Raw genomic sequence first — 23,970 nt, forward strand, 5'->3', positions numbered from 1 at the left:
ACATTCAGCAGGAAATGCAACGCTGTGTTTGCACCTTTCTTTTAAAAACAAAACCATGTATTGTGGTGGGCTGGTGTCAGTGGGTATGGGACCAGGAAAGAGGACCATCAATCAGTCTGCAAGTATGGTCATTTCCACAGGGTGGGATTTGTGGAGAGGGTTCGATCCCTGTTTCCTGTATATGCTTCCGTAATTAAACAGTTTTTGAAGATGATACACACGTCATCAGGTGATCTGAAAGGGCGTCTGTAAGGATGTGGCTGTACACGACCCCCCCAGACACCCACCTGCACCACTCCTTAGCCCAGCGCCAAGGTGACCCCAGTGATAAATGCTGTCTGTTCCTTGCAGTCAAAACCAGTAAATGTTTAAAAATTAGCAGCAGCATAGTCTTATGTTTAAGTGATTTTCATGGCTTAGGGTGTGTATTTCAGGTAATACGTATTTGGGAGAAAGGCTGTGGAACGTATTAACGTGAATCGGTCTATTGCTCGTAGGGATTCAGAAAGATACTTCGCACGCAGATGTATGGAGAGTTGTTTTACATGTAATCCAGGATATATGACCAGGATAAACCGAGTGGCATTTTCTGAAAATTAGGTCTAGAGGGCCCAAAAGCCTCTCAGGGTTCCGTTATTAGCAAGTTTTAAAGTCCTGTGAAAGAGGAGTGTTTACATATGTATGAGTCACATTTTTAAACCTCAAAAAAAAATGTTTAAACCTTTTTTATTTTTCAGAAACAGCACAAGACATCCAAAAGGTAAGCATTATTACATTTCTTATTTTGAAATGTTTACTGAGGGACCCTTTAAAGTACCCTTATATATCTCATCCCCGGTCTATATTCCAAGTGTAAACAGTTATTTCACATCTTGAGGTAAGATTTAAGTAAGGACTCGTCCTTATAACCTCCTCCCTCCCCCTGCTTCATTTATCAGAACCAAGGCAATGATTTCTTCATCCCTCTGTCCCACCTCTCACCTCCAAAGCTGTAAGGTTACCTAAGCTGTAAAGCTGCACCCTAAATGCTAGTGGGGTCCACCCCACATTGCCCTGCACATCTGTGCACACAAGACCCAGGCTCCTGCGTCCCAAACATTGTCCCCTTTTTAAAGCATTAGCCTTCGGTCACAGGGATCTCCTAAGAATATGGTCCCGCTGTTGGTAGGAGACGTAGGGTCGTATGTCAATATAATGAGGCTTCACTATGTGAAGTTTCATTTTTCTTCTGGTAAAAGGTTGGGGGAAGGGGAATAAAAATGGTGTGCTCTTTTGAAAGATGCATATCCGAATTTATTACCTATGAAGCACAGATCTTGTATCCTGACCTGGATCATGTCTAATATGGCTGCTGACCAATTGTCTAAGTTAGTAAGTCTTCGAAAACTGGTTGTGGTTTCTTGTGTAATGTCTTATATCTGTGAGGATGTGGTTACAAAGAGCTCTTGCCACAGTTCCACTGCACCACTCCTTAGCACAGGGCCCAAGCAACTCTGTTAATAAGTGTTTATTATCCCTCCATTAAATACAGTAAAATGTCTAAAAATCAACAGTCTTCCCCCGAAGTAACTTTCTTAAGATTGGAGCATGCGGATTTTTTTCAGGAGGTACATATTTTTGTTTGGAAGCTTTTGAAACATATTAGTGGGTTATTGTCCTGAAATCCAGCACGAGCTTTTGATTTTTGTTTGTTTGTTTGTTTGTTTGTTTTCATAAACAGCACATAGGGTACCCTCGCCTTTAAGGCAGCCAAACTCAGACCTCGGACCACTGAGCCCTGCTCAGTACCAGTCGGGGGGGGGATCATTCTGTTGGTCCTAAAGATGGGATCTCAAGAGCTTATTGGAAATTTTCAACAATAGTGATCCAAGCCAGGTCTCTGTATGGGAGAAGAAGTAAAGCAATGTACTTTTTTCTTAGTGGTAAAGTTCTGTCTCCTAACGCTAATGAACAATACCGAATGTAAGGAGGATAGACTTACTGATGACTGAGGAGTTTATAACAGGAAATACTCTTGTTTGTTTGGGTTTTTTTTAATGTTTATTTTAGAGAGAGACAGTGACAGAGCACAAGCAGGGGAGGGGCAGAGAGAGAGGGAGCCACAGAATCTGAAGCAGGCTCCAGGCTATGAGCTGTCAGCACAGCCCGGACGCGGGGCTCAAATTCACAGACTGCGAGATCATGACCTGAGCTGAAGTCGGGCACTTAACCGACTGAGCCACCCAGGCGCTCCAGAAACATCCTTCATAATAGCTTAACATTTCTCCTGGAATACATATTCCAAGGCCTTTTGTATGTGTATATGTATGAACGTGTGTGGCGGGGGTGGGGGGGGGGGAGAGAGAATGGGAAGGAGGGAGAGAGAGAGAGCAAGAGCAAAAAAGAGGGGGGGCAGTTAAGATCATGTACATGCTATGGATTCAGACATGGATTCAAATCCATTTCTGTCACTCCTAAGCTGTATGGCTACAGGCAAGTTGTTAACCTTACCGAGACTTAGTTTTCTAATTTACAGAATTGTCATAAAGATTAAATGCAAAAATACGTGGTTTTTAAAAAAATTTTTTAACGTTTATTTTTTTTTTCAACGTTTATTTATTTTTGGGACAGAGAGAGACAGAGTATGAAGGGGGGAGGGGCAGAGAGAGAGGGAGACACAGAATCAGAAACAGGCTCCAGGCTCTGAGCCATCAGCCCAGAGCCTGACGCGGGGCTCGAACTCACGGACCGTGAGATCGTGACCTGGCTGAAGTCGGACGCTTAACCGACTGCACCACCCAGGCGCCCCTAACGTTTATTTATTTTTGAGACAGAGAGAAACAGCATGAATGGGGGGAAGGTCAGAGAGAGAGGGAGACACAGAATCCGAAGCAGGCTCCAGGCTCTGAGCTGTCAGCACAGAGCCTGACGCGGGGCTCGAACTCACGGACCGTGAGATCGTGACCTGAGCTGAAGTCGATGCTTAACCGACTGAGCCACCCAGGTGCCCCACAAAAATATGTTTTTAAAAGTGCTTATTAATACAAGGGCACGTGGCTGGCTGAGTCAGTAGTGTGTGACTCTTGATCTTGGAGTTATGAGTTTGAGCCCCACATTGGGTGAATTATTTACTTAAAAATAAAATCGTTAAAAAAAAAGTGCTTAGTACAGAATCAGGAACAAAACACATACTCCACAAGCGGTAGCTATTCTCGTATCATTATAAATAGCCATAATGCTGAGAATGTAGAAAAACCATGGGGAAAAAATGTTCTTCACGGCTCTAGTGAAGATATAGGTGCCTCTAGTGAGATGTATAAACCGCATGCTTGTATGTTGTGCTAAATCCTCATATTGATTATTTCTAAATCTAAGAGTTTCTTCAGTTCTCCTGGTGATTTACTTGATATAAAATATCAGTTTCCAAAGTCCAAAGTTTCAACTAATTAGTTTTATTAAAAGTATCTTTTGAGGGGCGCCTGGGTGGCGCAGTCGGTTAAGCGTCCGACTTCAGCCAGGTCACGATCTCGCGGTCCGGGAGTTCGAGCCCCGCGTCAGGCTCTGGGCTGGTGGCTCGGAGCCTGGAGCCTGTTTCCGATTCTGTGTCTCCCTCTCTCTCTGCCCCTGCCCCGTTCATGCTCTGTCTCTCTCTGTCCCAAAAATAAATAAAAAACGTTGAAAAAAAAAAAACTTTAAAAAAAAAAAGCATCTTTTGATATTAAAAATGCAGGTTTCTTCATTTTCTAAATTGTCTGGGAATCGTTCTGGAATGGAAGATTTTAAGAAAGTATTACTTGGCTGTTCACAAAATGCTTTTGTTACACTTTCAAAGTGCTTTGTCATGATTTTACTAGTTAATACTAACTTTTTTTATTTTGTAAAATGTAGCGTCTGGCTGCCCATATTTTATAAACATGATACCAGTACAGTCTGAGTAAGGTAAAAAGGGAGAGATATTAAAGGATGAGGAAAGAAAATAGAGCCATAAATATAATTATATATATATATATGGATATATATTTTATATATTTTATATATCCATATATATATCCTATATAATCATATATATATTAATCATATATATACATATATATGTATATATATACATATATATGTATATGTATATATATATGTATATATATTTGTGTGTCTGTGTCCATACGTGTGCATATTCATTGGTTCCTGGTCCTCAAATGGTCCATGGTTTGATCACACGAAAAAAAGTGAGCACAAGATTAAATGACTAATGAGGTGGGGTTTTTTTAGCTTTTAATTTTTAACAGAAAAATAACATTCAGGATGAAATTTTTTTCTTGCCTTCCCTACACTTCCCTTCCCTCCCTGATACACAGACAGGCAGGCAGGCAGACACATTGCCGAGAGGTTATTCCAAGAAAATATGTATCCCAGTTTCATGGACAAGTGATGAAAAATTCTTGCTCATTGGACTGTTCTAATTGATTATTATAGTGCTTCAATCAGAAAATACGTCCCTGGTACTAATCCTTTTGAACTGGTCTTAACCCTTGCAACTCTTTGAAGCTGATCCTTCTACTACAGACGGCATCAGAGGCCGATCCACTCTGTCTGCACAATTGAGGTCCATCAAGAAAGGTTCTAAGTGATAAAAGACCCCATTGTGTTTTTTTATGAGACCTTGTTAACGTTGCTCATATTTTACTTCCCAACAGGTATCTAAATATTACTTAATCAAATATATTTTGAGAGAAAGTAAAAAGCCCAGCAGCTCAAAGGTGGATTAAGTTACATTCCTGCAACAGAGTCTCTGCCTAGAACTTATAAATCAAGGCAATGCTGGTCAGGTGCAAGGCAGGTCTGCAGATTTCAGAGAAAGCCTCGAGCTGTGCTGTCAGGTTACTGACAGAGGCTTCTGGTACACCAGAAACCACAATAGGGTTCCTAGGAGTCAAGCCTCAGAGAAACCAGAAACCATGGCCCTCGATACCCACGTACGTTCACGCATATAATGTTATTTGCCAAGTTCGCGTCGGAATTATTCGAAGCATCTAAGAGTTTTCTGTGCTTTGCCGATTCCCTGCATTGGGGTAAGGGATTTGGAGTCAGACCTAGGTTTGCATCCCAGCCTTTCTGCCAACTAGAGAGAGCCTGGATTTCCTTAGTGTGCGATTGGTACAATCACATCTAACCCGCAGAGTATGAGCATTACCTGTGGAGAATGTCTGCAAATGGCCTGGCCTGTTTCTAAGTGACTATCAGTTCCTGTCCTTTCTGCCCCTTTTTGCAAAACTCTGACGTGCTTTTCCCCTCAGTGAAAATCAACATTTACTGATCATTTGCTTTAAGAATCTTATAGTCCGGTGGGAGAGGCAGTGTGTAAAACCAGGGCACTCTGTGTCTATGGCACTCCGGTTCAGTCAATATGTCTCTATCTGCCCCAGGTCTCCAGAGAGGAAGGGTCTCCCCCGCGGACCTCAACGGGACCATCTCCCGCACAGAGGAACAGTCAGCCGAGCACTTCTGCCATTATCAGCGTGCTTCGTGGGGGAGGAGCCATCAGAAACATCTGGACGGACCACCAGATCAGACAAGCCTTGTTTCCTAGCCGTCGGTCCCCTCAGGAGAATGAGGACGGTGAAGATGACTATCAGATGTTCGTGCCCTCTTTCTCCTCCTCGGATCTGAACTCTGCCAGACTGTGTGAAGACGGCACTTCCAGTCGCCCGTGCAGTTGGCACATGGGACAGATTGAATCCACAGAAGCCACCGGCTCTGGCCACCGGGTCGTCAGGCGGGCCAGTAGCGCTGGCGAGAGCAACACGTGTCCCCCCGAAATAAGAATTCGAGACGGTGGTGGCTCTCAGTATAGCCCCCGAAGGGAACTGCAGAGTGACCCTAAAACAGAAGGGCAGGAAGGAATGACTCCCTTTGGATCATCCGTAGAGTTGACTATCGATGACGTAGACCATGTCTATGACAACATAAGTTACGAGGACTTGAAACTGATGGTTGCCAAACGGGAGGAAGCCGAACCCACGCCCCCCAAAACAGCCAGGGACTCTGTCCGCCCCAAGAGCACCCCGGAGGTGGCCTTCTCAAAGAGGCAGGCTGACCACGAGAAGACCTCTCTGCACACGATGAGGGACGGAGCGCCAACTGGTCGCCAGGCGTCGAACCAAAGCACACACGAACTCCAGATGGTTGAGGAAAACATCTATGACACCATAGGGCTCCCAGATCCACCCTCACTGGACTTCAAATGCAGCAGCCTGAAGCGTCCCAAGAGGAGCACCTTCTTAGGTCTGGACGCCGACTTTGCATGCTGCGACAGTCTGAGGCCCTTCGTTTCCCAGGACAGCCTCCAGTTCAGTGAGGACGAAGCCCCTTACCACCAGGGCCCCTCTGATAATGATTATTTGAGTTTGCTCTATAACTCTTTCAGCTGTAACCTGTCCCTAGCCGATAAATCGATATCTGATAAACTGTCTGAAGAAGTGGACGAAATCTGGAATGACCTGGAAAATTACATCAAGAAAAATGAAGTCAAAGCTAGAGACCGGCTCCTGGCAGCATTTCCCGTCAGCACAGAGGACATGCCGGGCAGGCTGTACTCCGAGAGCACCCCCGAGCTGGGCAGAGAGGCGGCACGTTCCGTGTCCACGCTGTCACTCCCGGAGGGCCACGCTTTCCTCACGCCGCTGAAAGACAGCGGCAGACCTAGCCGGGCCAACTGCCCGTTTGAGGAAGACCTGATTTCTAAAGAAGACTCCTTTATGAGTCTCAACCGGCTGTCTCTGGCCAGTGAAACACCTCCCATGGAAAATCCCTACGACTTGGCCAACAGCGGTCTGTCCCAAACAGACTTGGAAACCCCTGACCCTGGGATGGATGCCACAGATAAGACAAGAAGCAGGGTTTTTATGATGGCCAGGCAGTACAGTCAGAAGATCAAGAAGGCAAATCAACTCTTAAAAGTGAGAAGCCCAGAGCTGGAGCAGCCACTGGCCGGCCAGCAACAGAAGTCCACGCACAAAGACCTGGCGGCCATCTTAGAAGAGAAGAAGCAAGGGGGCCCTGCCATCGGTACGTTCCTTCACACTGCTTTCCTTCCTTCTTGAAAGTAGGATGTGAGGGCAGCTTCCAGGTTCCAAATGTCCTTAAACCTTGAGAACGTTGCCACTCAGACGTTCATTCTCTCAAATCGAGACCGCTGCCTTACTAACAAACACTGGCGAGGCCGTTGCTCATCTTTTCCCACTTTTGGCTCAGAGTCTCTTGGAGTAAGATTTGGTCTCGGAGGCTTTTGTTGTAGGTTTAACACTGTCACTGCAGGCTTGATGTTTTAAGCCCCGTTCTCTACTCTGAAGTGTAAAAAATAGCAATCAGTTGAACTTGTGGCATCACGTAAAGCCTTTCCCTGTGAGTCAGTGTGCTGGGAATGAGCAGTGGCTCAAGTACGCTTTGAAGATTTGGAAGCATATGGAATAGGGTTGTTCCAGAATCCCAACAGAAAATGCCCGCTCATCCTAACAGGGGAAAAGGAGTCCTCTCTGCTCTCTTTAAGAGCTATTCACATTTTATACCTTAGTTGTTTTCCACGTATTTCTGTTACCAGTTTGTGTGTGTGTGTGTGTGTGTGTGTGTGTGTGTTTTAAATAGCTGCTATCATGCATTTAATACTATCTCACTTGGTATTCTCACATAGCTTCCAAAAAGTCTAATAACTTCAGTCGAGCCTCCTTTCTGGGGCAGAAATCTGGGATCTCAGGTACAATATTGGCAGGACTGGGGCTAAAGGCTTGACTTCTCTCTGTGTTATAAAGAAGTACATACACAAAACTCGACACTGATCCTGGTGGAAGGACACATGTGTGAATGAGACACATGACTGTCGTTGGAGGAGAAACCTGAGGGCATGCTGCTTCTCACCTCGGGAGCTTTTCACCTCTAGACCCAGAGAGATTTCTGGGGTTAGGCCCAGGAGTCTGCAGTTTAAAACAGTGTGGTCTTTTGATCCTATTTTAAGAATCCCTGCCCTAGATTTTTCTGACAAAGGACCACCTCAGTATCAAATGAGAGGAGACCTTTCTCCAATTAAAAGTAGAACCCAGATGGCTCAGTATCGAGGCACATTCAGGTAGTTAGCAGGATAGTGACACGGCTCATCTGGCCGGATTGGTGCCACTCACCCCCTTTCTTGGAGGTTGATTTCCTTCTCTTCGTAGAAACCAGAGAATGAGAAGGGGATCTCCAAATCCAAAAAAATGAAGCCACAAGTTACATGACAAGGACGTATAGGGATTTTTTTCAAGTGTGGGAGTATTTAAGAATTGTCTACAGCTTGCCTCTTTTTCTAGAACTAATCACACAGTGAAGTTTCCCAACGAATAGGGCGGTTAAGCCCTGGAATTGCTACCTGAAGGACTTCGCAGACTCTCTTGAGTCCTTCTTCTTCTTTTTAAATAAAATAAAGGTGAAAAGTGAATTTTGTATGAGTGTGAGAGACCAGGTGGGCATATGTTTTTCCTCCTTGCAAGAATATGCTTGAATTAATTTGGATCCCTTTTCCAACGGTAGCGTTGCTAAGCTGGTTTGTTGTTACACGTGGAAAAAAAGTGGGTTCCAGCCGCAGAAGGACTCTTTGGGGACAGAGATGGCATTGTAAACAGCAGTGCGATCGCTGACCAAACCTGGGCTAAGAGAAATCTAGTTCCAAGGTTTCCGATGATGGTAGATTATACCAGCAGACTGTCCTTTAAAAAGTGGTAATCGCCCGAGCCAGGTTGTTTTGAACACGGACCATCTATGAACATGCAAAACTCAAAAACTGATAGAAGCGTGTCCTTCAGTGCTGTTTCATTCGGGCTTACAACTACTTTGAATAATCTTCTTTTTTACCCACCTTTTAAGTATGGACAGATTTTCCTTTTGGGGTTTTCTTTTGCTTCTTTTTATTTTCGGTTTGTTCTCTTTTTGCTTTTACCTACTGATGTCTTCTTGGGATCCCATAGGCTCTCTTCTCAGCTTTGCATCTGGGTCCTTTCTTGACATGGTGGGCTACTACCGACGTTCTCCCCAACCAAGAGGAGGAGATCGCTCCGAAGTCATCTTCTGAGAGCGGGGTCTCCCCTGCTGTCTGGCAGGAGCACGTCCCTAGGGCCTGCCATCTCTCAGACCTGAGGAATCTTCCATCCGGGTGGATCGAGACCACTTCCTGTGCCCACTAGGCTTTCAATCAGTTGACATGATGACTCCTTTTCTCTCTCTCGTTTATCTGGGCACAGGACGTCATAATCGAACGGACCGATTCTGCAGACTTCTTCGTATGGGCCTTGCCACTTTGCCAGGAGCTTGCTCTCGGTGTTGTACGGAAGGAGGAACGCCCTATTCACCTGCTGAAACTCTCGAGCACCTTTATTGAACTCTCTGGCGGGGGGTCTACAGGCCCCGGGTCAGATTTCTGCCTTTAAATCACCCAACCAGGTCTAGTTTCCCCCGCTGTTTAGAGCCTATGATAGCATGCCGGCATTCTCGGTCAGTCAGACCTCCCTCCTGATAGTCTTTGAGGCCACGAAACCTTCGGGTTCCCTTTTTGTGTGAGGTTTTACGTGGGAGAAGACTCCATATAGGTTTGAGGAATTTTCCTTTTTTTTGCATAAAGTAGAGACGGCAAAATAACATTTTATGCCTTGGTCCACACCTCAAGCAGCATCAGAAACATTGACATTAATCGTCTGTCTTGAAAGCAATGTATTTCATACTTCTCTCGGTAAGGATCACTTCAGGCTTTCATCTGGAATCCTAAGAACACCACCATTGAAATGAACAAAAGAGAAGTAAACCAGGGACAGCCCTGGGTCGTCACATAATGATAATAGACATGTTCTATAAAGTCTGTTAATGCCAGAACTAAGGATGATGGGGGCCTCTGAACCAGCTGACCGATACTAAGGTTTTTAGATTAGAAGCGTCGTCTTGCACTGGCTATTTCCTATATACATCTGGCTAAAGAAATCTATTGAATGACACCTGTTCCTTTGGAAGCAGTCTCTTATTCACACTGCCATCAAACAAGTTATAGACTCTCTTAGAATGCCAAGCTGAGACAAAACAGAACAAAAGCTCCACAACTTAGATAGGCACAGTGTATTGTCTACTTTTAAGATACTTTTTATTGCAAATCTATAAATGGTCGACTTTTTATTATCCAAAGGTAAACTGTGTGCATTATGAGTTGTCTATAGGAAGCATTTTAATCAAAGACTACTTTCCTGCTTCCTCTTTTCTGCTATGCCCCTGCTTTTCTAGGCTGCCTTTCTACTCTCTGGGGAATGGTCTTAGAAAAAGCATATTCATCTTTTTAAAAAAATTTTTTAATGTTTAGTTTTGAGAGAGAGACAGAATGTGAGTGGAGGAGGGGCGGAGAGAGAGGGAGACACAGAACCAGAAGCAGGCTCCAGGCTCTGAGCTGTCAGCACAGAGCCCAACACAGGGCTCGAACCCACAAACCACAAGATCATGACCTGAGCTGAAGTCGGACGTTTGACCAACTGAGCCAACCAGGCACCCTAAGCACCTCCATTTTTAACACAATGCTTAAAATGAAAGGTGGCCGTCCAAAAATTATCAGAATAATTAAGTAGTTTCCGAGACTGATTTCTATCCGAAATTATGCTTGGTGCTCTGTGAGGATTGTTCTCCAAGACTAAAAGCTCATAGACTAGCTGGAATGATAAACTAAACCACGTAAAACAATCAGCAACACAAGATTGAGTGTATGCGTGTGTGCATGTCTATGCATGTGTGTGCAACCAATAGCTAAATATTATGGTCCACACTAATACAGCGCTTCAGTGAAAGCAAATGGATCAGAAAATGATTAATGAAAGGGGTAGGGCTTATAGAGGGTCTTGAGAGGTAAATCGGATTTGATAAAGCAAAGGAAGAGGAAGAGAGTGTGATTAGGAAGAAAGAGGCATGAGAAATACTGTGGATATTTTGGGTAATAGATGGTTTCAGATCATCTGGGCTACCATGTTCATACACAACTTTATGGTTAAACTTTGGTACTGAAATAGTTTAACCAAATGTTTTAATTAGCTCTCATTGCTTTCCCCGAAATTGTCACCTAATTGGAATCTTGTAAAAGTTCAGAGCCTTCCTGACTTAGCTGCGGGATCAGGTGCAGGGCCGTAATATAAATGACAATGGTTTGGGCAGAACCATTTGACTTTCACTAACCAGTGACTTATGTCAAAAAGTTCAGTTGCCTTTGTTTGGGTTTCATAGTTAATGAAACATTGTAGATTTCAGAATGGCTAATGTGAGCACCTTGGTTCATGTAGATTTTCTTAAAGTGCTTTTTTGTTTTAATGTTTATTTTTGAGAGACAGAGAGAGAGGGAGACCGAGCATGAGTTGGGGAGGGGCAGAGAGAGAGGGAGACACAGAATCTGAAGCAGGCTCCAGGCTCTGAGCTGTCAGCACAGAGCCCGACGCGGGGCTTGAACTCACAAACCGTGAGATCGTGACCTGAGCTGAAGTCAGACGCTCAACCAGCTGAGCCCCCTAGGCGCCCCAATCAATACTTACAATCTCTTAAGGGGTTGCCAAATTTAATTGGCATTGAGAATCATCAGTATTCCATTTAAGGAATAATAGCTCATGTTTTTGTTACTAGAAATTCTAAACTAATATTCTCTGTTCTTCCAAGGAATCTGGACTTGAAAACCTAAAGGATCTGAGTGTAGGGTCTGTACAAAGTTAAACAGACGATTTACCCTGATTTGGAGGACTAGGGAAGCGATTTGAGAAGCTCGCAATTAAAGGCACACAGAGTAATTGCAACTTGTCTTCTGTTCTCATAGAAGATTGAGACAAAAGAAATGGCAGAAACTCAACTAAACATTTTATTTAAATTCAAGGGATAATTTGCTAACAATAGGCTACTAAAAATATCAAAATTTTAAAGAAGAAGAAAATGTAACGTCACTTGCTGGCCATCTTATATGGGATAGATCCCTTTCATAAAGACTATGTAGATGTGTTCTGGGTAATTTATAGGATGCATGGAATTTTTTGATCCTAGGGTGGTCGTGTGGATACCTGGATTGGGATGATGGAGGGGTGGGTAGCTCTTGAAATTGACATTCTCTTGGCTCAGTCTCTTAAAACATTCCTGGTCCAAGAGAATATTGTATCCGTATCTTGATTCTGTTAACATCTTTAGAAATATCTGTACTCAGAAGTGGAACAGAGAGGAGAATGGCCTCACAGCTTAATTTAACGTGGCAATAGCTTTTGTGGAAGTAACAGTCAAATCCTGTTCTGGCCAAATACTAGAGAATGTTACACTATCGATCCTATGCACAGATGGTTCATTCTCAATATCTCGGAAGCATAGACTTCAATGCCCAGCTTCTTGGGGATGGGAAGGGAGATGTGGGTCGGTCAATACACATGGTTTTGAAATACTGGAAGGGAGGACCTCCTGAAGACACTGGTTTCCCAGACAGTGGCAGTGGACAGCCACCTGGAAACAGGAAGTACAGGAACAGCCACCAGGAGCGGCCTCTTCTAGGAGTCATTGTCTGGGACCAATCAAGACTAGTGAGAAGCCAGGGGTAGCCACTAGTGGATTGTGTCATATTCCTTTTAACGACACTTGTGTTATTTTTCATTGACCAGGGTTTAAGTGCTGACCTTCTTGTTTTTATGATGCCCATGTTTTAGCACTGACACCATTTCATGCTTGTAAAGAACACCAGAAATTTCCATGATAGATAGTGAACATTTGCAGACCTGAAGTATACTCATCCAGAATGATATCAAATTAAATGAACCTTTAGGTGACATTTTTGGTGACATTTTTATTTTTTAGGAAACTATGGAGTATTAGCTCGCGTTGCTTAGTACTCAGTGATGACTCATCCTCACACTTAAAAGTCCTGCCTATTTAAAATTTTTAAATATGTTTGTTAGCATGTTATATATATATATATATATATATATATATTTTTTTTTTTTTAATCTTTGCATGTGGACATAACCCTATGTATGTTTATTGTTTCACATTTGCCTTCCAGGTGCCAGGATTGCCGAGTATTCCCAATTGTACGACCAGATTGTATTCAGAGAGACCCCCTTTAAGACCCAGAAGGACGGCTGGGCCAGCCCTCGAGAACCCTCCAACCCCACGTCTGCATCAGCTCCCCGGTCCCAACATGGTATCGAGGATTGGCTTTTGCATTCAACCTATAGTAATGGAGAGTTAGTGCACTTCTGTCCCCAGCCAGAGCAAGACTTGAAGTCGAAACATCCCGCTTTAGAGATCAACACAAAAAACATTCCAAGACAGTTGTCCACATCTTGCTCTGTGCCTTCTCTCCAAACCTCCGACCCTCTGCTGGGCTCCTTCCAGAGACACAGTGTGATAGTCAGTCAGCCCAACAAAGAGAACTCTTACCAGGGCCACCTTTACAACTCTTTGGGTCGGAAAGGAATCAGTGCTAAATCTCAGCCTTACAATAGGTCCCAGTCATCTTCCTCAATCTTGATAAACAAGTCCGTGGACTCCATCAACTACCCTGGAGAAGTGGGAAAGAAACAGCTGCTGTCTTTGCACAAAAGTTCAAGGTGTGAGAGCCACCAGGATTTGCCGGCAGGTATGGCTGACTCGTGTCAACAGGGCACTGAAAAACGCTCCGATCTCACGCTCCAAGACTCACAGAAGGTTCTGGTCGTCAATAGAAATTTGCCCTTAAGTGCTCAAATAGCTACACAGAACTATTTTTCCAATTTCAAGGAGACTGAAGGAGACGAAGACGACTATGTGGAAATAAAGTCAGAAGAAGATGAGTCAGAGTTAGAGCTATCTCACGGTCGTAGGAAGAAAGCTGACCCACAGATGACGGATGCTGACTTTACTGAGAAGACCCGTCGCGACAACACGTCTTACTCTGTGAACAGTCCGTGCTCTCCCAAAAAGCCAATGGGTGACCCACTTGGGATTTCACCATACCTGACGTCCTACGACGATTCGGACAAACTGAATGACTATCTTTGGAGGGGGCCATCTCCCAATCAGCAAAATATCGTCCAGTCGCTGAGGGAAAAATTTCAATGTCTTAGCTCCAGCAGCTTTGCCTAAGTTTCTTAGTAGAAGCTGCGCCAACCAATGTCGTGTGATGCTCACAGATTACAGATACTGACAGGTGTTTTATATGTACCAGATTAAAAACGATTTTGTAATAACCAGAAGTGTAAACCATACTTTCTTTTCCAGCACAACTTTTGGAAACGGCTGACAAGCCAGCCGGAATCGTACTGTATAGCCAGTGTCTTCTCTGATGCTGTGTCGTGTCTCCTGTAAGTCAATCTTACTTGAAAATTTTTAGGCTTTTTTTTTTTTTTTTAACCTGATGGCCATGATACTTTCTCCCACATCCTGACAATAGTGTCCAGACTTTAAGAAATGCCATAATCCTCTCCTGTTATCCAGAAGCCACAAGTAGTTTTATTCTAGGACCCAAAGGCAGCAAGGAGGCTTTTCTGCATGTTTGCGAAAGAAGGGAAACGAAAGCTGTTTAAAGGATTACGTGAATCACATCGGGCATTTGGGTTTCATTTGCGACGAGACCCTAGCAAAACTTAAGCTAGAGATCTCTCATTGGAGGATGAATCTCCAGTGCCCGTTTCACTCTGTATCCGTGATTTCTCTATCAGGGTCACGCTAGTGTGGAAATTGGGTACCTATTGTGCACCAGAAGGTAGCAAGACCAATTGTGTATAAGCAAAAATCCTTACCTCTATTCCTGGACGAGGTCCGGAGAATGTGCTCGCTCTTATGTTTATTTTTGATGGCTGGAGTAAAAGGAATGCTTTCCTCAAGTGCTTAAAGAAAACTACAAGCAAGAAAAGAGAAAAGATGGTTATCTCCTCCTATTACAGTTAAAGAGGGGGCGGAAATAGAACCCTGCATGCTATTTCTTTGTGCGTGTCTCTACTCAACACAAAGCAAGCCAGGAGCTAAAATACAACAACGCACGTTAGCGTCACCCTTTGCACAGCAGTTTTTCCTTTGTACTTTCCTGAGTTTCGTATTCAACCAAATGACCTCATCCCAGCCTTGAGGATTTCGTGGACCGCGATGAAATGTGTTTTTTTAAACGAAGCATAACGCGAGGGCCTCTTTTCGTTGTTTGCGAGCAAAGAATCTTTGGCTGCTAAGCTGTGACTAAACACCTCTTTTCATTGTCATTATGGTCTTCGAGTAGCCGCTCACTGTGATATCGCGGACCAACATACCACTTCATGGAAGGAAACTGCAAAAAACCAGACCTTGAGAGTGAAAAACAAAACCGAAGAAGCACAAGAGAGAAGCGAAGGCAGATCTATGGGTCCTTTATAACAATGTTGTATTTTATTGAAGATTCCGGTCAATGCAAGAAGAGCGTGTTCTTAAACTGTGGCCTTTTAAGGCTCCCTTTAAGCGGTTTTACGTTCTGTGATCCCTTCCCCACCGGCTCGGTTTTTTATTTTGAAAACTGTATGTGTGGGAAAGGGGGTGTGGGCCTTTTATCCGAAGGTAAGCAACGATACTGATTTCCATCGGTGACATCTCACCATAATTCTTTTCCTCTTCTTGAGTCCTGTGCCTCGTTTTCTTAACCACGAAACATCAGACGTGACCGTTCTTATTTTATAAGCAGGTACCTAAAGACCTTCATTTTTCCTTTGAAATAACAGAAAAGAACCCAAGTTTCTTCCTTCTCTGTATTCTTTCTTCTTAGAGCTCGTCCAACAAAGTCCCTGTCGGATAGCATGGTTCGAGAGACATTCCTTCTTTCACTGCCTTTCTTTATACTTGATAGGAGTTTTCAGGACTAAGCAGTGTCAGAAAAGACCAGCCCTGCAAGGAAGCATGTTCTCAGACTTGCCAGAAGGGCTTGTTAGTGCGCTTGCAAAACAAAGTTATCTATCTGATTCTTCTTGTCCTAGAATGTAGTTTCCTATTTTTGCTGTTTAGTGTGTATGACCCCCAAGTCTATATTGCCCATATTACTGCGGTGTCTTACTCTCAGAAATTATGAACCCTTCACACCAGTGTTGTTGTTGCATGGCTTCGATGTCACCTGGCTGCACCAAGGTGGATGTCGTGCTGTATAAAATGTCTGTGTCATTGTCTTTAGGTTCTAGGATAAACCTTTACCTTTTAGATGTCTTCTGTCAGCCAGGATGCAGATTTTGAGAGCTGTGTGTATATATAATCATGTTCATATTTTCCCTCAAAGTTACCAATTAAATGCTTCCGTTTAAAATAGTTTCTTTTGGAGGTGGGGTAGGATTGTACATAATTGGGGGGAAAGTTATATGTACTTAAAATTATGTCAAGTTCTTACTGGGTCTCTGTACTGAACGTTCAGGTTTGTTTGTTTTTTTTTTTTTTAAGTTCACTTTTTACCTAGTCTTTGTGCAAAAAAAAAAAAAACAATGCATCTAGGAAAACATAGTTTAAATATTGTATATAAGATAAAGTTAGTAATGCTCATTATTTAATAAAGTTTGTAAAGTACAAGGTAAATTATAGTGTGAAATAGTGTGTTTATTCGAGAAAGGCCAAGATTTTTCCAAACAACGTTTAGTTGTAATACTTTTTTTGTCTTGCCTTTATGAGCCATGCAGAAAATGGGTCACGGTTAATGACGATATGCCATGTTTCAGTGACGGGACATTTTCTGTATCTTTGGGTTACTTTTATTTTCATGTTTATTGTTGAGAGAGAGAGAGAGACACACAGAGTGCAAGAGGGGTAGGGACAGAGACTGCGAGGGAGACACAGAATCTGAAACAGGCTCCAGGCTCTGAGCTGTCAACACAGAGCCAACACAGGACTCGAACTCGGGAACAGCGAGATCATGACCTGAGCCGAAGTCGGACGCATAACCGACTGAGCCACCCAGGCGCCCCTGGATTACTTTTAAAATATTGAATTTAGTGTCTGGGATGGTATGTGTTTTCTTGACAGGTGGGTGATTTAGATGAAATCAAAAGATGTTTTTTTTTTTTACTTTGTAGTAACAAGATATTTTTTTTAAACTATTTCATTATTGAATCATAAATTAATGTAAAACTTTGGGGGCACAAATTAAGGGTTTTTGGGGGGTATAAGTTGCCTTTTTTTTTGATAGACAAAATTTTACAGAGAACAGAAGCATGTTAATATAAATTGGTAAACATAGACCATTTTGAAAGCAATTCTAGTTCCCAATATAAGCATAAACCCTACTCTGGCATAATGAAAATATATGTTGCCTAAGTTTCTTTATACAGAGGAGAATAACTTTTGAAATTTTCTTTAGAGTGTTTTAAAGCGGGGAATTTCTAAACTTCACACTGAGGATTTATGAGGGTTTTTTTTTTTTTTTCCTCTTTTTAGAGGATTTCTGAGGTTTATAGCTTATTCCTCTGCATCGAGTCTGGAAGTAGATGGGGTTTTCTAACAGTCATGAAAGTTCAGTTTCGAGAAGCAAATGATGGTAGAAAGACCATTCCCTGTGTAAATTACATACATAAATTAAATCCTTAGGGGAAAGGAAGAAAAATCTTAAATATCAGGCTTGCAATGAACTAGAAACACAGCTGTTAAACATGAATATTAACATTTATTGTTTTCTTTTGTTCAAAAAAAATCCAAAAAACATTTTTTTAATCTCTGTTTTGAGGAGCAAATGTTAATACTTTAAGAACTCTCCCATCCTCTACATTATATAACTTCCTCTATCGAGGCAGTGCTAAGGGATTGGAATAAAAGAAACAGCTTCAACCCTTTTGCAAGTTTACATGTCTTTAACTTAAACCTTGTCCTATGGATAAGATATGGAGCTTTCTTAAGCATGCTTTTTTAATGTTTTTGTGTGTTTGTTTAAAAAAAAAGTATGGAAACATAAACATTCTCTCACATTTAGCTTCTCATATTTTTCTTTCCTTACAAGTGATTTAGAGCATGTAATACCAAGACAATATGGAATTACGCTGCGTTGAAAAGGTTACTGAGTGCAAAATATTATTGCACCATCAGTCCATATAATCATAAATGAACATTCGGAATGTGTATAGCATATTTGAAAACAACTCTTTTATAGGAGATGTTTCTTCTTGGAAGTTTCTTTTTGAAAGAATATTCTTTTAAAAAAATGTTTATTTCCTTATTTTTAAGAGAGACGGTGCGCATGTGGGAGGAGTAGACAGCAAGGGAGAGAGAGGATCCCAGGCAGGCTCTACATTGTCAGGGCAGAGCCCGACGAGGGACTCAAACTCACTAACCATGACATGACCTGCATCAAAATCAAGAGTCAGATGCTTAACCCGATGGTGCCACTGAGGCGCCCCTGGAAGAATATGCTAAAATTTAGCATGTGACTCATTGGACCCCTTGGGATGGATGTTTTCACCAGCTCTGTACAGTGCCTGACAATTCGCAGGTGTTCCATAAATATTTAATGATTGAATAGATGGGGTCAAAAACTTGCGCGTCTGACTTTGACACAGGTCACGATCTCATGGTTCGTGAGTTCAAGTCCCGCGTCGGGCTCTGTGCTGCCAGCTCAGAGCCTGGAGCCTGCTTCAGATTCTGTGTCTCCCTCTCTCTCTGCCCCTCCCCTGCTCATGCTCTGCCTCTCTCTGTCTCTCAGAAATAAATATTTAAAAAAAATTTTTTTTAAATAAGGAATAAGTAAACAAAATGTGGTATATTCATATACTGGAATAACATTAAGCAATAAGAAGCAATTGGGTATTGATACAGGCAACAACTTGCATTAATCTCAAACGCATTATAGGGGCATCTGGGTGGTTCAGGCGGTTGGGCATCCGACTTCGGCTCAGGTCATGATCTCGCAGTTCGCGAGTTCCAGCCCCACGTCGGGCTCTGTGCCGACAGCTCAGAGCCTGGAGCCTGCTTCGGATTCTGTGTCTCCCTCTCTCTCTGCCCCTCCCCTGTTCATGCTCTGTCTCTCTCTGTCTCTCAATAATAAATAAACGTTAAAAAAAAACAACAAAAACTTGTTTGAGCCCAAAACACGAGAAAAACATGCAAATCAGAGACACAAAGGAGGAAGAACAACAATGATTTCAGTTGCTTTTTAAAATTCACAGCAGGCACCCTCAGAAATCCAACATCTTGACTTGTAGTTTCTGTCGGGGGCAGGGGAGGTCAGAGAAAAGCCTCAAGGCCCTTTTTCCATCACTTGGCTGATAGAATTCCAAGGAAATTTACTCTCGAGTGAGACTGAGCTGAGAGAAGCTCCACGGCCATGTGAAAGTCAGATGATCAGGCCCCTCTCCGAAATTCCATTTAGACAAAACGCCTTTCCCAGTAACTGGCTTCAGGTATGTTTGGAGAGCACAGAGCAACTTAGCACGTAGTTGGGGGGTTGAAGTCAGGTGAGGACAAACCTGTCTGCTTCACAAAGGCGGTGAATGCCTGAGCCAAATCCACTTTATCTATGAAAAACAACAAAGCTTGATTTTCCTGACAATGGCTTAGACAGCCGATGCCTCACACCAGGGGGTGGGGGAAGCAAGCTGGTCTACTTCGTTAGTTCTAAAACCTTGTTTATTCAGCTGAACGTAAAAGAACAGAGCTTGGATAGTGAGCAAATCATCTGCTCTGTGGGGCAAATACAAGCTCCAAAGGCCCTATTGTTTGAAAGGCAACGTATGTGTGGCTCTCCGCGTGGTCCTCATGTTACCATCACAACAAGACCTTGGCCCAGATGCTGAACCGGGCTTGTACGTCTTCAGAAAGTTTCAACACAAAAATCCCACTTCCCAGCTTCTTAAAATCACCACCATCATCCCCGCCATCATCTGGCTTGTTTGGGCCCGGACTCTGGGCTCTGAGGGAACCTAGGGGCAAAAATCACCCTAAAAGGGGGTGACTGACTTTAACGTTCCTCTGTTCTCCATCGTAGACTTCATCAGCAAATTTCAAGTAACCATGGGGCACTCGCATGCAGGTGTTTTCAGTAGAAGGTATAGGCTCTTACCGCAAAGCATGTCATAGAAAGTCTGCTCTACCTTTTGCCTCTTTGGGGGGAACTTTTGCACCTGGTCCACGTCGCTAGCACGTGTCATCTGCCTGGCCTCGATAAGCCTCAGGTTTGTGAGAGCAAATGTTCTCCATCCCATTCTCGTCTAATTTTATTAGCTCCCCGAAGGTGACAACTACGGTTTATACTCTTTCCTAAAACACCATTTCTAGCTTAGACTTCCCTCCTGAGAGCAAACAGATTCCACCCCTCCCCCAAGACATCCCCCCCCCCCCCCCATCGGAGTTGTCACTTCCAATCTGGTACCCTTTTTTCCTCTGAAACTCCTCGGGTACTTTTGTGCCCTTTGTTCTTGGCTTTCTACAACAGCTTCCCAGCTGGCTGTCTTGCCACTGTCTTCAGTCACTTCTTGCCACTGTCATTGTCACTTCTAGGCTTGTTCACCTCTGTCCTCCTGATCTTAGCCAGCCTTACATTTCTAAACAGAAACAGAACCAAATAGTCTATCTACCAAGCCCTCCAAAATCTGCCTCGGCCTTCATAGGAGCCGCTCCCTTTGCCTACATTGCCCTTCCCCTACCACCCAGGAGAAAGCCTGCATGGTCAACACTCAGCTCAAAAATTACTGTCAAAAAAAAAAAATTACTATCCAGAACTGTGCAGAAGCTGGAATATTACTCAGCTTGCCAGCTAGAAGTTAGCCTGCATCGGTTTCGTGGATGCTGGCAGAAGCCATGAAACTCCTCTATCAGAGACAAATGGACATTATTACTCCTGGCACAGCAGGTATGAGCTTCACGTGTGCATTGGCTCCCCTTGCTCCTCCAAATGCATGGGGGCGATGCAGAGTAGCTCAAGTGCATACTGCACACGCCGTGGGTTTATTTCAAGGCTGGGGAATCCTGAACTTAGGAACCTGCAGTCTTAAAGGGCTACTAGCAAACCTGCCCCATCTTTGCGCCTGGAGGGAGCTATTCTCCTTGCTCTCTGGACAACAAACATATCTGCTTTCCCACCTGAGGGAGATACTGTGTCTTCCAAAGGCTGTTTGCTATACAAATGTCCTTGCAGTGACAGCCTGGAATAAAGTTAACATAATGCAGGAAGAAATGCAGAATAAAATAGATACGTAGAAAGTTGCCTCAAAACAACAATTCTGTGACATACAAAAAAAAAAAAGATTTTTTTTTTTTAATTATCCAATACTGTTAAGGATAGAGGAAAAGGGTTACTCCCAACTACATGAGAATGTAAGTTGGTATACATTTTTCAGAAATGAATTTGGTAATATGGAATAGGGATCAATAATATCAAAGGGTCATCTTTGACCCAGTAATTATATATCTAGGAACATAGTCGAAGAAAAGCATCAGCTGCAGTAAAGACGTATCAAAGATCCCCAAGCCTGGCCTCACATGCCGAGCTCGTTGGTAATGATGTGGATTTTGCAGGTCGGTGTCGTTGTGCACCCCTCCTCGCATCTCCAGAGCTTTGGATAAACTGCGTCCAATCTAGAGCTTCTCTCCAAGCCCAAGCAAATCATTCAAAATTCAGGTAGTCCCTCCTGAGAGACCAAAGTCTTCTCGTCCATCCAAAGTTAGAATTCCCATGGAAGTGCAATCCGTTGTGACCCTTGAAAAGTCCAAGTGCCCTCCCTACACTGTTAACCTTTCTGGTATTGATGGGTCAGTGTCTTTGGCATCTGGACCGCTGTAACCACCGTGCTCCATTCCCCTGGTATCCGGGCCATGTCCCAGGACATGTGCCCCTCGCACCACCTTTCCTCGCCCACATCCCTGTCTTGCTCTTTCCCAAACCACCTCTTCCCATATCTTTTCCTTGTCTGCTTCCATTCCATGCTTAAGGTCCATCCTCTTTCAAATTAAGAAAGCTAATTCATTGCTTTTTTTTTAAACTGAACTTAGCTCTTCCTTGAGGACGCTGTTCCTCCAAAGGCTCTCTTAAAGGCAGGATGGGGGCGGGGGGCTGTTCATTCTCCTGCAGCCCCAACACCTCCTATTCAGGAGGTGAAGTCAGCACTCTCTCTCACTCTAGACTGTGGTTCACGCAGTTCCTTCAACTCAGAATACTCATTGCCAGCACACCGTTCTTCTCTTAGCTTGACTCCTAACCCATCTTTAAGTATTGCCTTCAAGTGCCATCTCCTTCGGGAAGCTTTCTGTGACTCTCCACGTCTAGGAAGGTGCCTCTCTGTGGTACTCATAGAAGACTCCAACCTATCATACGGCTTTCCTTTCCCGCATGCGTGTGTTCTAGCGTATAGTCGTGCACAGTAATCTCAATGAGACCCGAGCTGTGTCTGTTTTGTTCACAGTTGACCCCTTAACTACCTGCCTAGCATAGAGCCAGCTATAAAGCAAATGCTCTCTCACTGTACATATGTATAAATATATAAAAATATTTTAATTTCAGAGACACATTTCCCATACTGAAAATGAACTGTCTTTGACTTACGTCCGAATGTTATCTCAACGTGCACCAGAATGATCTCCATGCACTAGGGGAAAAACAGTGAGTGGATTTTTAAAGCCTTCAGCATAATGGAGCCCTTTCTTCTTAGAAGAAGAGCTTTTGCAAAGCAGGCTAATATATATTTGGTTGGCTTTTGCAAAGCAGACTAATATATATTTGAATTTTGCGTAAATGGATTCAGACGTATCTATCAAAATGAGATAATGATCCCTATGAAACAAACCTGGGAATAGGACAGATCCTAAATTTATTTTCACAAATCTTTCTCCCTTTCCTACCTATTCTTCTGTCTTGCAAACGTGCATCACAAGTGTGCAAGAACTCAAATCCCTTTCCCGTGGAATGCGAGCACCTTGGGCTCAGGCTGCGTTGACTTCAGAGTGAGGCCCATGAGGGAGTGAAAGTGAACCGAAGACAGGTGTCCATATCATCTACATCAGGATCTGAAGAGGTCAGGTCAAATATTTTAACTGGCTCTCAACCAGCACAGTCATCTGTTGTCTTAGACCTTTTAAAGTAATTTTAAAAACTGCATATTAAGGGCACAATCCTAATAGACCTTAGTTAAGCATCAACTATCGTCAAGCAATCACGTGCTATTAAATGGTCTTATATGCCACATACATAACGTTCCACTCTCGTGCCACTATTTCATAGCCAAAGTAGAATGGGAGATTTAACTACTTTATTTATTTTTAAAGTTTATTTTTGACAGAGAGAGAGAGAGAGAGAGAGAGAGAGAGAGAGAGAGAATGAGTGGGGGAGGGGCAGAGAGAGGGAGACACAGAATCCGAAGCAGGCTCCGGGCTCCGAGCTGTCCGCACAGAGCCTGACGCGGGGCTCGAACTCACGGACCATGAGATCATGACCTGAGCCGAAGTCGGACGCTCAACCAACTGAGCCACCCAGGCGCCCCCTTAACTACTTTAATAGCATTTATTGTAACTCCTAGTTCTCTGATCCAAAAAATATATTATTACTTTAATATTAAAAATAGGACCTCATTTTCACCTAAGCTTGTTTAAGATTAGAGTGTATGACATTAGTTCAGTCGAAAAAGAAGCAACGTGTCTGTAGGTACAGAACATTATACTTGAATGTGTCATCTAACGATGTAGGGGATCACCTTAGAGGTGTGGATCGCCATAGGCTTCTGGTGATGGCTGAGAACCGTCTCCTAAGTGAATTCTCCAAAATGGCTTTGTAGTACAGTCTACATAATCTCTATAGTCTGAGTCATTTCAATGTCAGGGTCATTTCGATGTCTGAGTCATTTCAATGCCAGTAACAAGTTAGTTTTGTGACTTCTCATTAGGCTGGCTTAGGTATGAAGTCTTTAACTTAATCTTTTCTCTTCAAATTTTCCATCCGTACAGCGTGTCTAATTAAACGTTGGGAAGTCTCTGGAACCCACTGTGCCATGCGGAGCCCTGGAATTCATAAAAACGCCCTAACCTTCTTGGGGCGCC

The 23,970-nt window shown here is 43.4% G+C and overlaps 1 protein-coding gene and 1 long non-coding RNA gene across 12 annotated transcripts in view; one reads left to right on the forward strand and one right to left on the reverse strand.

Moving 5' to 3' along the window:
* Positions 1-14,862, reverse strand: part of LOC109499968 — a 28,395-nt gene extending 13,533 nt beyond the window's left edge. For 2 of the 3 annotated variants that reach the window (XR_006598399.1, XR_002742511.2), the window contains exon 1: positions 14,763-14,858. This is a non-coding gene — a long non-coding RNA (uncharacterized LOC109499968). Of the gene's footprint in view, positions 1-14,762 lie in introns of all 3 variants that reach the window. The other variant, XR_006598398.1, reaches the window with a different exon arrangement.
* The window catches only part of PLEKHG1 (pleckstrin homology and RhoGEF domain containing G1), a 235,911-nt gene extending 219,372 nt beyond the window's left edge, over positions 1-16,539 (forward strand). For 8 of the 9 annotated variants that reach the window (XM_023254503.2, XM_023254504.2, XM_019831385.3 and 5 more), the window contains 3 exons: positions 738-760; positions 5,400-7,041; positions 13,043-16,539. In XM_023254503.2, coding sequence (XP_023110271.2) covers positions 738-760; positions 5,400-7,041; positions 13,043-14,106 — 2,729 coding nt within the window. In that variant the 3' untranslated portion in view covers positions 14,107-16,539. Of the gene's footprint in view, positions 1-737; positions 761-5,399; positions 7,042-9,242; positions 10,364-13,042 lie in introns of those variants that run through there. The other variant, XM_045058204.1, reaches the window with a different exon arrangement.
* Positions 16,540-23,970: the final 7,431 nt, after the last annotated feature.

Source organism: Felis catus, chromosome B2 (assembly GCF_018350175.1).
Source record: "Felis catus isolate Fca126 chromosome B2, F.catus_Fca126_mat1.0, whole genome shotgun sequence".
NCBI lineage: Eukaryota > Metazoa > Chordata > Mammalia > Carnivora > Felidae > Felis > Felis catus.